The sequence below is a fragment of the Eptesicus fuscus genome, chromosome 22 (assembly GCF_027574615.1).
Source record: "Eptesicus fuscus isolate TK198812 chromosome 22, DD_ASM_mEF_20220401, whole genome shotgun sequence".
NCBI lineage: Eukaryota > Metazoa > Chordata > Mammalia > Chiroptera > Vespertilionidae > Eptesicus > Eptesicus fuscus.
This window is the reverse complement of record NC_072494.1, coordinates 14,440,640-14,456,386: the sequence shown is the minus strand read 5'-3', so window position 1 is coordinate 14,456,386 and position 15,747 is coordinate 14,440,640. Positions and strand designations below refer to the sequence as shown.

At 49.0% G+C, this 15,747-nt stretch overlaps 4 protein-coding genes and 1 pseudogene across 4 annotated transcripts; 2 read left to right on the top strand and 3 right to left on the bottom strand.

The window, feature by feature from the left end:
- Nucleotides 1–905: 905 nt before the first annotated feature.
- LOC129147869 (histone H4) lies at nt 906–1,272 on the bottom strand. The gene has a single exon (XM_054711488.1). It carries the CDS (start codon nt 1,238–1,240, stop codon nt 929–931), a length of 312 nt encoding a protein of 103 aa, XP_054567463.1. The 5' UTR covers nt 1,241–1,272; the 3' UTR covers nt 906–928.
- A 4,224-nt stretch (nt 1,273–5,496) lies between these two features.
- Nucleotides 5,497–5,995, bottom strand: LOC103298950 (histone H2B type 2-E). The gene has a single exon (XM_008155797.3). It carries the CDS (start codon nt 5,965–5,967, stop codon nt 5,587–5,589), a length of 381 nt encoding a protein of 126 aa, XP_008154019.1. The 5' UTR covers nt 5,968–5,995; the 3' UTR covers nt 5,497–5,586.
- Nucleotides 5,996–6,245: 250 nt separating this feature from the next.
- LOC103298952 (histone H2A type 2-C) lies at nt 6,246–6,733 on the top strand. Its single transcript, XM_008155798.3, has one exon. It carries the CDS (start codon nt 6,291–6,293, stop codon nt 6,678–6,680), a length of 390 nt encoding a protein of 129 aa, XP_008154020.1. The 5' UTR covers nt 6,246–6,290; the 3' UTR covers nt 6,681–6,733.
- On the bottom strand, nt 6,722–7,209 carry LOC103298953 (histone H2A type 2-B-like; annotated as a pseudogene).
- A 5,503-nt stretch (nt 7,210–12,712) lies between these two features.
- Nucleotides 12,713–13,922, top strand: BOLA1 (bolA family member 1). The gene is made up of 2 exons (XM_008155799.3): nt 12,713–12,829; nt 13,178–13,922. The coding sequence occupies exon 2, from the start codon at nt 13,186–13,188 to the stop codon at nt 13,597–13,599; it is 414 nt and encodes a 137-aa protein (XP_008154021.2). The 5' UTR covers nt 12,713–12,829; nt 13,178–13,185; the 3' UTR covers nt 13,600–13,922.
- Nucleotides 13,923–15,747: the final 1,825 nt, after the last annotated feature.

The window sequence follows — 15,747 nt, the reverse complement described above, 5'->3', positions numbered from 1 at the left end:
CCTTGATTTTTCATTGGCTGTGCATTGGATCGGATCGGATCGGATTTTGCGAGTGCACCGTCCAACCTGAGCAGGGCCGAGCCGCCTGGCCCTCTCGCGTTGCACAAGTGGGAAGGGAACCCCAAAAAGGACGACGAAGCTCACAACGACCAAGTGGCAGAACTGGCATCTCAGGACCGCACATCGGGGGCTGCCCTGACACTGACCGTGAGGATGGGTGACTGGACCTCGCCTCCTGTTGCTGGCTGACACTCCCCACGGCTCAATAAAAGGACCGCACATGTGGATAAAACGGCCTAAAGGAAATGGCTACAATGACCTCCCTTCAACAGGAGTCACCGAGGCAGTAAACCAGCAGCCTAGCTCGGAACACGCAGGGAAGGCTGCGCTCCAGAAACCGGAGGAAGGGACGATAGGGTGGCTTCCATACAGAGAAGTCCCAGCCTTCACTCCCACCCCAACCCTTCACCCCTCACCCCTGTCCCCGACGGACCCGTTTCTGTAAAAATGTGGACTCATATCATGCAAACCTCAGATCATGCAAACCGCTTCAGGGCGTACACCACGTCCACTGCCCTGATTGGCTGGATCCGCACTGACCGCCGTGGAGCCCTGCGGATTGGCCAGGCATCACCCAATGCGGACTCAGCTGCGCAGCTCCCACCGGATGGGGAAGGCCGCAGTCCGGTCCGTGGAAGTGCGATTGCGGACACAGACGGGCCAGCTCAGCAAAGAGAACAAAAGCCACGTGGCCCTGCTTGTCTAAGCGAGTCATTGTTTAAACAAATCAGAACAGCTTGTGGTGCAGGATGTTTTAAAACGATTGTGTGCCATGTTTTAAAAAGTGCCCAGCTCCCCCAAGGACTCCATGGGTGGCCCTAAAAAGGGCCTTTAGGAATGCCGCACGTTGTGAGCCCGCAGCAGAGGCTTAGCCGCCGAAGCCGTACAGGGTGCGGCCCTGCCGCTTCAGGGCGTACACCACGTCCATGGCCGTGACCGTCTTGCGCTTGGCGTGCTCCGTGTAGGTGACGGCGTCCCGGATGACGTTCTCCAGGAACACCTTCAGCACACCCCGAGTTTCTTCGTAAATGAGACCCGAGATCCGCTTGACACCCCCACGCCGAGCGAGACGCCTGATGGCGGGCTTGGTGATGCCCTGGATGTTATCTCGCAGGACTTTGCGGTGCCGCTTGGCGCCGCCTTTGCCGAGGCCTTTCCCGCCTTTGCCTCTCCCAGACATGGCAGCTACTGCTCAGACCTGAACACACAAGCGTCGGGGTGCCGGGGATGGGAGCTCGGCCCCTGATATACGAGACCGTCGGACCGGATTGAAAACTGCAAGCGGTCGCCATTGTCCCCGCCCCTCCACCGTTTCGCTCCTTTTTTACCCCCCCGCCCTCCAAGCCGCCCTCTAGCGGCCACTATCCGCCACGGTCCCGGGAGAATGCGGATCCCAAAGAGCCAGGCTTCCGGATCCCACAGCTGTTTTCCTCTCCTTCTCGCCGTCTGCGGGCTCCCCCACCCCCGCCCCCATCCCGCAGGCATTACACGTAGGCGAAGGGAAAAGGTCTCTGGCGGGGCGGAGACCAGGAGAGCGAATACGAGTCCAGAGAGCGCAAGCTCCGGGCTTCTTCCCAACCAGAGGATCCCAGGCTCCCAACAGTAAGCAAAGAAAAGGCAACAAAAGCTGTTTCCGATCGGTACACCGACTGACGGTCGGACGAGCCCACCTCCTCCAGGGCGGCCGGCACCGGGGCTGGAGGGGGAAGGGGCCCAGGGTTACTCTCCATTTTGTTGGTGCCGATGCCCATGCGTCCAAGACCTACCGCCTGGCTCCTCCGAACGGGACAGCATTTGGAGGCAGGACCTTTAAGAAGGCGATTAGGTGAAAGTGGGGTCACTAGGGTGGGCCCCGTCCTTATGAAAAGAGGGGGTCCGGGCACAGGCAACACGGCGGGGCAACTGTGGGGGGACACGGAGAACACAGCCGTCTGCAGGCCAAGCAGAGGCCTCGGGAGGAAAGGAAACCTGCCCAAATCCTCCTCCCTGACCTCTATCCTCTTCTAGAATGTTTGGGTATTAATTCCTGTTGTCTTCGCACCCTAGCCTGCGGTGCGGGCAAATACAGGCCCCATGATCTCTGCCCAGAGCCTCGTTCCCTCTGGACCCAGAGCGCACAATGGGATCCTGGGGATCTGCCCTTGGTGAGTTAGAAACAGCCGTGACTCTGGGCTGTGCAGGGCCGGCACCTTGTCACCCGGAGTCTCATCCACTGAAGTTTTTTTTTTCAAACTTGCAGCCTGAAGTTCTCCGAGTGAGTGACATTCCAGCTGCTCAGAGCCATCATTGGCTGGGCAAACCCCTGCTGAGTTTGTAGATTTCCACCTCACGGCCCTTCCTCCCCAGGATCATACTCCCAGGACTAAGTCAGGTTTTAAAGCGAGACTTATCACGCCAAAGAGATCCAAGACCTCCCTGTGGCCCTGAGATTTGACAACCGCCTGTGCATCTGTCATGGCTAAGGCAGTTCAGGGGTCGCCAGCTTAGTGGGAATCTAGAACCCAAAAATTTTTTTTTAAAAAGTTTTTTAAATAATTAAAATTTTAAAACATATGCTCTGTAAGTAGAAACAATTATTATAACAATTATTGCTATTAACCCCAACATCAGCCAATGTATACAAGGTGTTTGAGTAGGAGAAAGAAGAGATCAAAGATGTTCCTTAGGAGGATTCTTCTCACCATTAATAATTGCCTTCTCGGAAGTTAAAATACCAAGCTCTATCACCTCTACCCCTTCCTCACTCTGTTCACTTCCTTCCTGGTAAACATGCCCAGGAGGAGCCCATAACCAGCAGCTAAGGTTCTCTCTGTTAGTGAAGGGATCCCAGCTGATGAGCCTACGACTGTGAGGACAAACTGCACTGAATTGAGCTATGGCCTCTGGGATGGAGAACCAGAGCCCCCACTCCCATTCCCAAGGCCACCCCACCATAGATTATACTCAGGGTACATCCTGGAGGGAATAAAGTGGGTGATATTTCTTTTTATTTTGATTTTAAAGCATAGATATTCCCCTCCCCCTCCCCCACTTCCCAATCCAGAGAGGCCCGGGTTTTCAGTTAGTTACCTTACTTTTCCAAGGCCCTTAAACACAACGAGGAGTTTATTCTCTGGGGAGTTTCCGAGGAGATGAAATGAGTCTGTGTATAAAGGATTTTTGAACACTGGCTGGAACATCCCTAGATGTTAGCTAAAATTTTGTAAGGACTTTATTTTTTCTATCTTCTTATTTTATAATGCTTCTTACTTGTGGTCATATATTTTTCAATTACTAAGCATTAACAAAGTCCTCGGTGCACTTCTGAGCTAGAAGTGTGGCTGATCCTATATAATAAAAGCCTAATATGCAAATCGAGCAAACAGCAGAACAACCGGTGGAACGACTGGTCGCTGTGACACCAGGGGGCACTCAACGCAGGAGCTGCCCCCAACCTGCAGGCCCCAGGCCAGCCAAGGCAAGTGCCAGGGCCCCCTCCCCTCTCCCCCCAGCCCCCCATTACCCTGCAGGTCACCCCTCAGATCGGCCCTGATTGCTGGCTAGGCCTAGGGGACCCTACCCATGCACAAATTTCATGCACCAGGCCTCTACTGTCTTACAAATATTCATCCTTCAAAAGTCAGGTACCCAGGTACCCAGCTTTTCCACAGGGGCTCAGTAATGATTGTATCTACTACCTTCACTTAGAAAATAAACCACAGATAAAAGAATTTTAAATTGACTGGTAACTTTATTAATAACAATACTGTCTGCACCCATTTGAAAACACACATGTAGGAAACATAAGATTTATTCAGTGTATAACAGTGTCTAATGTCCATTTGGATTCACAAAACCCCTGCAATCGACTCTAGCACTCCTTAGCCAAAAGCAGAGTTGAATAATTGATCAGACCATCAGTGTCTTTATCAGCAAAAATCAAGGCTTGGACAGAAAGATTCAACTAAATGAAACTAAAATGCAACTGTCCTCACATCTGAGGGTACAGTGGTGGACAATGTCAGCTGCATGACCAGTGGACCGATCACTTTGCTTCTCTCAATCGTGTTTATAAAAGGGTTATTAACCTTGCATACCTTACAGGGTCTGTCTTACATGGTCTAAAAAGCAAATGAGACCAGTAAGTGTAAATTAAAGCTCATCTCAGTGTGAGGACTGCGGGGGGGGGAGGGGGGGGCACAAGGGTCTTTCAAGTGACCAATGCTTCCTATGTAATAAAATCCAAAAAGACATTTACACTAACTGAGGAATATAGAGAAGACCTACATTGCTACCTCCTCTTTGGGACCTTCCAGCTGTTGCCCTGAGGTGTGACCACGGACAGATTTTCACCATGTTTTCACATACAACTGATGGAACTGAACCGCACCCATCCTCCCATGGAAATGATTAAGGGGTGTGATAAGAAAATTCAATAAATATAAGTGTTTAAGTGTCTCTCCACTATGTGCCAGGCACTTAATAGCACTGATGATATAACGGAAACCCACACCAACAGTGTTAAGGGCTTGAGAAAAACTAACAGATCCGATTTCTGATGGATGCTGGAGGGGAGATAAAACTGGGAGGGACCAAGACAGAAAAGGAAAAGTGCAAATTCCTGAGTGGGTGCCTTGGAAAACGGAGGTGACTTCGAGCCAGGACTAAAATGACCAGTGCCTTGCAGTAACCTAAATCCAGATCTTTCTAAAATGGGGGGGCGGGGGGAGGAGGCAGAGGGCGTGGAGGGATTGAGCAAGAAAGAACCCAGGGACAACAGTGTAGTGTCTTGGGGGAGGGGAAGAGTAGGGAGCATTAAATGGTGATAAGAAAAAAGTTTGAAAACAGTATTAAATGCAAAAATTATCCACAAAATCTAGAATAGGGGTTTCAAAGCCCTAAAGTGAGCAGAGGAAACCAGAATCTATGAGTTTCAGAATGGCGAGTGGTTTTGAATATTAATGTAATCCAACCCGGAAAATGACCGGACCTCGCAGTCTGCTCCAAGGGCTCAGGATCGCTGGTGTCCCCAGGCCACGTCGCAGGGCGGAACTAGTTGCCGGCACCAAAGCTGCTACCAAATCCTCGGGAAAACCCTTCAGGGTTGTGACGCAGAGTTCGAGGAACCTGGGCTCGGTTGTGTGCTGGGGTCCTTTAATGAAGATGGCTGAAATCACTTCGTTTCGAAAAGCCGATGGAACATACCCAGGAGGCACCAGGCCACCAGTCTCGGGCCGGAGGGTGGGAGGAGCAGACTAACCTCATTTAGAACTGACTCAGGAAACAAAGGGCACGGGAGGAGGATCAAGACGCGCCCTGGATTCAAAGAGCAAAGTCAGCCACGGACCAGGAACCTAAAGCCAAAAGCTTGAAAAGCTACATGTGCCAACCCCGTAACCCTTGCCAGCGAAACTTACTCTGGAAATAAAATGAAGGAAAGTCATTGTACGGCTACAGCTCTTTCTGGTGATGAGGTGGGTGGCTCTGAAAAGAGCCTTTGGAGTCAAGCAGCTGGCTGCTCCGAGGAGCGCCGAGTCCCGGCGGGCCTCACTTGGAGCTGGTGTACTTGGTGACGGCCTTGGTGCCCTCGGACACGGCGTGCTTGGCCAGCTCGCCGGGCAGCAGCAGGCGCACGGCCGTCTGGATCTCCCGGGAGGTGATGGTCGAGCGCTTGTTGTAATGCGCCAGGCGCGACGCCTCGCCGGCGATGCGCTCGAAGATGTCGTTGACGAAGGAGTTCATGATGCCCATGGCCTTGGACGAGATGCCGGTGTCGGGGTGTACCTGCTTGAGCACCTTGTACACGTAGATGGAATAGCTCTCCTTGCGGCTGCGCTTGCGCTTCTTGCCATCCTTCTTCTGGGCCTTAGTGACCGCTTTCTTCGAGCCCTTCTTGGGCGCGGGAGCGGATTTTGCGGGCTCCGGCATTGCGGAAAAGTACTAACAAGGATTAGCTGGAAAAAGAAGTGAGGCGATAGGCGGGCCTGATCCTTTTATAACCACCGTATGCAAATTAGGGCTTCAGATGTCTTTCGTTTCCATTGGGCTGTGTAGGAACCCAGTAATAAAATCGTGACAACACCAACTCTTGATCTTATTGGTCATTCCTGGAGCCAGTTTAGGACCAATGAAAACTGCGCTCCTGACCCCACCCCTAGGAAAGCTTATAAAGGCTTTCTACTTGTTTATCCTTCAATCCTGTGTCGCCGAGAGATTCTGAGTTTGGGGGAGCTTTCACCTCATTTGTAGTCATGTCTGGTCGTGGCAAACAAGGAGGTAAGGCCCGCGCCAAGGCCAAGTCCCGCTCGTCCCGCGCTGGCCTGCAGTTCCCGGTGGGGCGTGTGCACCGTCTCCTGCGCAAAGGCAACTACGCCGAGCGGGTGGGGGCCGGCGCGCCGGTGTACATGGCGGCGGTGCTGGAGTACCTGACCGCTGAGATCCTGGAGCTGGCGGGCAACGCGGCCCGAGACAACAAGAAGACGCGCATCATCCCTCGTCACCTGCAGCTGGCCATCCGCAACGACGAGGAGCTGAACAAGCTGCTGGGCAAGGTCACCATCGCCCAGGGCGGCGTTTTGCCCAACATCCAGGCTGTTCTGTTACCAAAGAAGACCGAAAGCCACAAGGCCAAGAGTAAATGAGTGCTGGCAAAAGACAAAACCAAAGACCAAAGGCTCTTTTTAGAGCCACCCAAGCGTTCAAAAAAAGAGCTAGTGCGCTATTTTGTGATCGGCCCTTCATTTGACACTTTATTGGCTCTTTGGGGGGTGAGTGGGACTGGTGGTGTCAGGCGTTTTAATTACTTGTTTTTGCCAGGCTTATGACTCCGTTTTCTTGGGCAACAAGACAGCCTGGACATTGGGCAAGACGCCGCCCTGGGCAATGGTAACACCCCAAGTAATTTGTTGAGCTCTTGGTCATTTCTCACGGCCAGCTGCAAATGGCGGGGGATGGTGCGCGTCTTGTCTCGGGCCGCGCTCCCCGCCAGCTCCAGGGCCTCCGCGGTCAGGTACTCCGCCGCCGCCATGTAGACCGGCGCGCCGGCCCCCACCCGCTCGGCGTAGCTGCCTTTGCGCAGCAGCCGGTGCACTCGGCCCACCGGGAACCGCGGGACGAGCGGGACTTGGCCTTGGCCCGGGCTTTGCCTCCCTGCTTTCCGCGTCCGGACATCACGGCTCCCCCCCCCGCCCCAAGAAAAAAAAAGTTGGGCAGTTACAGGCTTTTACCATGAAAAGGATGAGGAAAGAATTACCAATGTGATGTAATTTATAAGAGCTATCGGGAGGGGGTGAAGGGAGGTATCAAACAGCCAGTAGGGAAGCAGAAAGCAGACTTTTCGTTCGCATCCGGCACTACCAGGAAATGACGGATTTCGCAGCTGCCTACCAATTGCTGTGAACTATATTAAATGCCTTTATATGCATGCAAGGATTTTTAAAGAGACAAGGTTTTCAAATAAGGTGCTGTCTTGTTTTTCCTAGCACTTTCTCCAGTTTAGGTAAATAAGTGGTGGCAACAAACAATGCTGGTAGTTTTTTGCAGGCTTGTTTGTTTGGGTTAGAGCTGAAAGGGAAATCCCAAGAAGGACCCAAAAGGGCTGCGGAGGGCCTCATGCAGATGCATTTACTCCCACTCAGGGGTACGGGATTATGAAACCGATTATCTCCTTGAGCCCGAAATTACCCTCAAAGTCCGCCGTTTCTGCCTCCTCAGAGCCAAACTCCCCTAAAGAATATATACTAAAAAATATATATGTATGTACTAAGGCGGCTTCCTTTCTCCAATTTAGTCACTGCCAGCAGTGTGGCTTGACCCCACCCTCCGCTGCGCGGAATCCACAGAGACAAAGGGCTACAACAGATTGATCCTCCCCGTGACCTCCAGGAGGCGTCCGACACCACCTTCAAACTTGCTCCCTTGCCTTTCAAAATGTCCTCCGGCTTTATCCTGCTCCTATTCCTCTGCCCACCCCTAAATCGGTGTGTGCATCCAGGCTCTGCCTCCCTCCCCACCCTTTACATTGTTCACTCTTCCCAAAGTCTTACCCATTTCCATGCTTTCAATTAACATCCAAATTTGTTGCAGGAACTCTGAGCCTTACACCAAACTGCTCATTGGATAGATATTTCAACCTGTTTGTTCCAACTACTGCACATGTACAAATGCCTGCCCTTGCCCTGGCCGGTTTGGCTCAATGGATAGAGCTGGGTCCCGGGTTCGATTCCGGTCAAGGGCACATGCCCAGGTAGTGGGCTTGAGGCAGCCAATCAATGATTCTCTCTCATCATTGATGTTTCAATCTCTCTCTCTCTCCCTTCCTCTCTCTGAAATCAATAAAAATATTTAAAAAATTTTTTTAAAAAAAGCAAATGCCTGCCCTCACCCTCTTCTCTTTGTAGTTTTCCTGAATTGCACCAACAATCTTGCTGGTACTTAAGCCAGAATCTACTCCTCCCTGCATCTCAACAGCATATCCTGCTACTTCCTTAACATCCCTTCAGCCTTTCCCCTCCACACTACAGTACTTTGGAACGCTCATTATCCTCTCTTAGATCAGCAACAGACCCTACAGATTCATTTGCAGAGTCTGAGTCCTCCATCTGTCGCTCATAAAAATCTTTCCTGAAAGTTCTGTTTCTTCCTCCTCAGCTTCCCATCTCTGGGAGTTCTACATCCTGCACACCATTTTCACCTTTTCCTGAGTATCCCATTAGGACATAAGCTAGAATGCTCTAGAGAAAAGAATCAACAAATTCTATTCCTTGAGCCCTTTTCTGATGTTCTATTTTATTCATCCAATATTTATAGAGTATATGCTACCTATCAGGTTATGGGTACACAGAATACAGACTAGTACAAAGAACTCTGTAATAAGATGCCTCTAAAAAATGGAGGAATTCTGAACGCTGGAAGTTAAATTAGCTAATATCGGCTATCTGTAGAGATTCCCTCTGGTAAGAATGCTGGTACAGATTTGTGAAACACCCAAATTCAATTAAATGTGATGGGACTATGTCCTCAATAACAATGCAACTGAAGATAATTCTAACCCAATCCATTACATCATTTCAGAAGATGCATGTGGTAATAGGAAGATGTGGTCCACATAGAGTCAAAACAGGGCAATTACAGTAGAAATGGTTGTTTCTAAGTATATGTCTGCTAGACACAAAGGGTTGGGCTGTTACAGAAGGGACCCTAGTTGTGAAAGCACTGGCCTTTTCACACAGCCTGGATGGACTATTTCTGAACTCTATCCAACTCTCTTAGCTCAGATTTCCGTGCTCAATTAACAATTTTCTGATTAGTCTATTTGAAGATAAAAATATGAGGCTGAGAAGGGGAGAGCCAATTATGGGAAGATGCATCTATCTCTAGAAGTGACATTTGCATTCTGGACAGTCATAAATTTCTTACGTATTTTGTTAGTGTGAATCTCTCCCTAAGAAGCTAATCAACTCTAGAAGTTCTGATAGTTTCAAAATTTCAGATAGTGGGGACTCTCCCACACGTAACTCTGGCACCCAGAAAGGCCCTGATTGCGAGGCAAAGTGACTTCCCCCTCTCTGAGCTCTGATGTTTTTTTGTTGTTGTTGTTGTTTTTTTATTTCTATCACAGTGACCCTGTGCTGATAGGGGAAAAGGAAAAGAGATTATATGTAACTATTATGTGAAAAATCCTATGCTGGGACCTACCTAGGAAGTAGATATAATTGTTTGTTTCACAAATAAGGAGTTAAAGGACTTGCCATAAATCACACAGCCACTTACTAAGACACGATCAGAACCCAGGTCTGCCTGGGTCAAAGACCGTGCTCTTTACCACTTCATTCACACTGCTTCACTAGCTAGATGTTAGGCTAAGTGACTACTTAACCTACCCAGCATTGCCTTCTTCCTCTGTTAGTGGGAGCGATAAACAATACTTCCGATTGCATCCAGCTATAAAACTGTATTAGGTAAGTCTAGATAGACCAATATCCTTCAAATTATCCCAGGCTCAATTACTATCTATTGCTCCCCGGAGGTCCTTTCCCAACATCCTTATAAGAGCTATTGAAAAAAAAAAAAAAAGAAAGAAAAAACAGAGCAGGCCATTTATAAAAGTAGTACATCATCACAGACCAACAGGCTGGATCTTATTTCCTTAACACCTCTGGGATTTTGAACCAAAGGCAGCTGAGTTCCCTCCCAAGCAATCTAGTTAATCAAACATTTATTTTGCACTTTAGCTCCATCCCACCATTCAACCATAGTCCTCTCCCTCCCCTCTCCCTCCACCTGCCCCCAACACCACCCAGCCTCCTCCATACGGAGCTGTTCACATTCAGAGGAGCAAGGCCTTTCCACTGCCATTGACATAGTTCCTCTGGCTAGAATGCTTCATCCTCCTCTTGACCTGCAAAATCCTCCTCACCCTACAGGTTCAGCCCAGATATTATCACCTCTTCCTTCATGAGGCCTTTCCTACTCCCACACACACAGCCTCAGTACACCCACGTCTCTGTTCACATCCTGGTAATGGCACCACTCTGTTCTGTGCTTTGACATTGGTCTCATTTCCTTTCTATGATCACCTCAAGGGAGAGACCATGTCTTCATCTTTGAATCAGGAGTCCTTAATTCCCTCTACCTGACTCTTAATAGGGCAGTTAAATGTTTTTGGCACAAATAAATAAAACAATACTCTTAGAGAATTAGTGTCATCATTTCTAAAATAGTTCTCTTTAGTCAACAACCACTCTCCAAATGCCAACTATTCATAATAGACTGTGGTGGCCAGAGTGATGGAAGATATAATAGGAGCTTGTCAATTAACTGAAAATAATATATACTATAGTATCTACCATAACAGAGTTATTAGAATAAATTACAATAAGTGTAAAGAACCTAGTGCAGAGCCTAGAGCCTGAGAGGCTCAGTGCTGGATTAGGAGGAAGAATAGCTTACTGGTTAATAGCCCAAATTCTACAGCCTGACCCGGTTTAGAACAGACCTGGCACCAACAAAGCAGGGGTATCCTAAAAATTCTTCCAATGGGTATGGAATTTCAAAAATAAACACTGGAGCCTGGCCAATGTGGCTCAGTGGTTGAGCATTGACCTAGTATATGAACCAGGAAATCACAGTTCTATTCCCTGTCACGGCACATAACCCAGTTGTGGGCTCAACCCCCAGAAGGGGGGATGGAGGAGACAGCTGACCAATGATTCTCTCTCATCATTGATGTTTCTAATCTCTCTCTCCCTCTCCCTCCCTCTCTATAATCAATAAAAACATATATTTAAAATAAATAAATAAACACTGGATTTATTTTATGACCCAACAATTCCACCATGGATATACCCCCAAACAGAAATGAATGTTTGCATCCAACAAAAAGCATGTACAAGAATGTACAAGCATGTACAAGTATATTCATATTACTGCAATACTACACAACAATAAAAATTAACAAATTACGGCCACACACATAGATGAATCTAACAGACAATGTTGAGCAAAAAAGCAACACAAATGAGTTCATACTATGTGATTCTATTTACATGACTCTCAAAAACCGACAAAACTAATCTATGGCGAGAGGTTAAAATAACAACTACTATGACAGGATGGTATTGACTTCCCAGAGCCTTCCAAGGTGCTGGAAATTTTCTGTACCTTGATATGTGTGTATTCACATATAAAATTAGGCTGTACACTTAAGATTTATAAATTTCCCATGTGAAGGTTATATGCCAATAAGCACAAATTAATTTTTTATAATGAACAAATATTGAAGTAATCATGGTGGGGGACGGATGAGTATTTTGTTGGGCATCCCAATCCTCATGTTACAGATTAGTGTTCACCGTTGTTTGTTTTGTTTTCATTACACATAAGGTGACCACCATAATCTCTAGGTGCTTAAAGCCTCTAAAAGTCTTAATGTGGCCATGATAACCCTTCACTAAATAGTAGGTATTATTATGACTATGTTTTTACTAGAAATAAAAACTACAGGTGGCCGTATAGAGCTTGCCCCTTGCAAAGCTATATTTTTGCAAGAGGAATAATAATGTCAGCCCTCTCTATTCATACATTTCATTCATCCATTCAATAAATGTTATTGAACACCCACGTATGCCACAGCATCTAGAATGTAGTGAACATTCCCTCTGCCTAGATTTCTCTTTCCACAGGGTTAATTCCCTCATCATTCAAAGTTTTCTCTGTGCCCCTAAGTCTGGATGGCATGCCTCGTTGGCATTTTGTTCTAAGTGCCTATGGCACTTAGCAATTGTCCGCTCACTTGTCCATCTTCTCCAGTGTTCTGTAAACTCCTTGAGAACAGGGTCTGCTTTATTCCACAACCTGCCTAACTGGTCTGGCGCACAATACTCGTAACTATGTGTTCAATAAATGGAACGGAGTTCTCTTTTCTTGTATGTAAAATAAAGGAGCTGGGCTACACGATTGGCAATGAAATGTACTGAATAATTCCAATCCCAATTGCGCAGGGATTTCTTGGTTTTTATTGGATTGTTTGTTTGCTTGCTTTTGTTCTTTATGGAAGGGGGTTGCCTTCCTCTGCTGACGAACCTCCGATGGCCTCACGAGTCTGGAGAATCAGACTACAATTTCCGTGAGCCCGCGGGGCATCACGTAGCACCTGCCTGGCCCACTACCGCGCAGTGAGGACTCCATTTCCCAGCATGCCTCGCTCAGGGCGAGAGGACAGCATTTCGCCTAGAAACGCCAGGAGTCGGGGCCCTGAACCGAAACTGCTGCAGCCCAGGCTGAGCCGAAGGTAGAAAGGGCCCAGCCCAGGGTTCAGAGGGGGACGCTGGCCCAACCGGAACCCCGGGGTTGCACATACCTGCTTTTGCAACCTCCGTCCCAGTCCTACGAACCCCCTCATTAACGAACGTACCTGGCGCGCGGGCCGCCTCTAACCCTCGCTTGGCCGACCCCCCGCCAAACCCCCCGACGTCACACAGAGGGAAGGGGCGGGGTCTCGGGGTCGGGCCTCTGGGCGGCCTTTCCTGCAGCTGCGGGCTGTGCACTTGGGTCGCTGGGGTGGGGGTCGGAGGGTGGAGGGATGCGGCTCTCATCAGGCGGGAGGCCTGACCCGCACGGCTGTGGCCTTTGTCTCTAGGGTAACGGATGCTGAGTGGACAGCTGGTCGGGCGCCTGTTCTCCATGGCCGGCCGCGTCTGTCTGTCCCGGAGCAGCGCGGGGTCCGGGACCGTAGGGCCCGTCGAAGCCGTCATTCGCACGAAGTTGGAGCAGGCCCTGAACCCCGAAGTGCTGGAACTGCGTAACGAGAGCGGCGGCCACGCGGTCCCCCCGGGCAGCGAGACGCACTTCCGCGTGGCGGTGGTGAGCTCTCGCTTCGAGGGGCTGAGCCCCCTGCAGCGGCACCGGCTTGTCCACGCTGCGCTGGCCGAGGAGCTGGCTGGGCCCGTCCATGCGCTGGCCATACAGGCGCGGACCCCTGCCCAGTGGAGAGAGAACCCCCAACTGGACGTGAGCCCCCCCTGCCTGGGTGGGAGCAAGAAAACTCGAGGACTCCCCTGAACCCCAGAAAGTGAGGACCAGGATCTAAATGGGCTGGGTGAGAGGAAGCTACTGGGGCCTTCTCCCCTGTAGTACAGTCCAATATTTGTAAGGGAGGAGGATCGCTGGCCCCTCATCCAACCAGCCTATACATTATTCTCTGGAGGCAGCAACTCCTTTCAGATCAAAGCTAACCCAAGGAAAGAGTAGAATCACTCATTACCGCCTTTGCCCTGGACTATTCAGGAAAAGCTGCCCAGTGGCTTTATGTTCAATTGTGACTAAGGAACTACCAGATCTGATCAGCAGAAATAATCCGATACATTAAAAGAGAAATTATCATATGAGGTGTGTGGCTGTGTTCTTAATTGCATATTTTTTTTTAATACATTTTATTGATTTTTTTTTACAGAGAGGAAGGGAGAGGGATAGAGAGTTAGAAACATCGATGAGAGAGAAACATCGATCTGCTGCCTCCTGCACACCTCCTATTGGGGATGTGCCCGCAACCAAGGTACATGCCCTTGACCGGAATCGAACCCCGGACCCTCCAGTCCGCAGGCCGATGCTCTATCCACTGAGCCAAGCTGGTTAGGACTTAATTGCATATTGAATCAGTGCTACGGATGTTCTTGGGAGAAGAAAGATACCTGACGCCCAGGGTAGTTAGGGAGGGCTTTATGGGGAAGTGACTTAGTTGGATATTTAAACAAAAGTACGGAAAGGAAAGGGAAAAGGTGTTGTAGGCCAGGGCAAGAGCCCCCACAAAGGCACAGAAACTAGACTGGGAGGGACCGATTGGACAACACAGGATATATATCTCGAATTTTCTTTATCCACTTATCTGTTAGTGGGCATTTAGGTTGTTTCCATATCTTAGCTGATGTAAATAGTGCTCCAAGGTTCTGATTTCAATTCTTTGAGTTAAGTACCCTGAAGTGGGATTGCTGCATTATAGGGTAGTTCTATTTTTAATTTTTTTTAGGAACCTCCATATTTTCCATAGCAGCACCAGTTTGCATCACCACCCAAAATGTGCAAGGATTCCAATTTCTCTACATCTTTGCCAACACTTTCTTTTGGGAGTTTTTGGTAATAGCCATCTGATAGGTATGAGCTGTTATCTGGTGGTTTTGATTTGCATTTCCCTGATGGTTATTTACATTGAGCATTTTTTCATATACCTGTTGGCCATTCGTGTGTCTTCTTTGGAGAAATATTTGTTCAAGTCCTTAGCCCATTTTTTAAGTCAGGTTATTAATTTTTTTTTTTTTTTTTTTTTTTCTGTTGAGTTGTAGGACATTACCCCAAGTCTTCACATCTGGGAGGCGGAGAGGGCCCTCCATCTGTAGAAATGGGAAAATCAGAACCGAGAGGCCAATTGCGGAAACCAGTGTGATACCTCATGTTATTCTGGCTTTCATTTTGGAGAGAGGACTTTTCCCATCTCACCATCTTCCCTTCCAGCAGGCAGAACAGAGAGGCAAGGAAGCAGGCATAGTCATTTTGGATTTTAAGGATTGGTTGTTTTTATTTTTCATCAATATTTTTTCATCTCATTTTTCACATCAATAGAGTTGGGTTTAGGGTTCCCCAGGAGAACAAGGGAGACGGATGGGTCCCTCCAGGGGGTGCAGGAGAGAGGGCTGCATCCAGCAAGTGAAGGGTGAAGATGGGGCACACACTCGTACACGGGGCACTGGAGGAGAAGGCAGTCCTTTGAGCACAAAGAGTTAAACAGTCACCACCTCGTTCAGGGTTACAAAATGGGGGGAGTGGCCATAGAGGTGGGGGCACCAGATGCAGCATGAGAAGGATGAGTTTGGATTTTCTTTTTTTGTTGTTGTTTTCATTTTTCCTTTTAACTTAACATTTTACAAACAGCTAAAAACTACAACACATCACAGCTACACTGGATGGGAGGGGGGCACCAAAAAAAGCAGCCACACAACGTGGGGTGGGGCAGGGGCAGCTTAACCTACAGGGGCTATTGTGTGGGAGGGCCGAGATGGGGAAACTGAGGCTCTGGTCCCTGCATTAGGGGGTCCCTGGCTTGCTACCCAACCTCTTTCCACTTGAGAGGAGTTGCTGGGCAGGCCCCTGCTCCCTGCCCCTGCCCCAGCTCCTTGTGCTTTTTGATCTGCTGGTTTGACCTTACGCCAGGTTTCT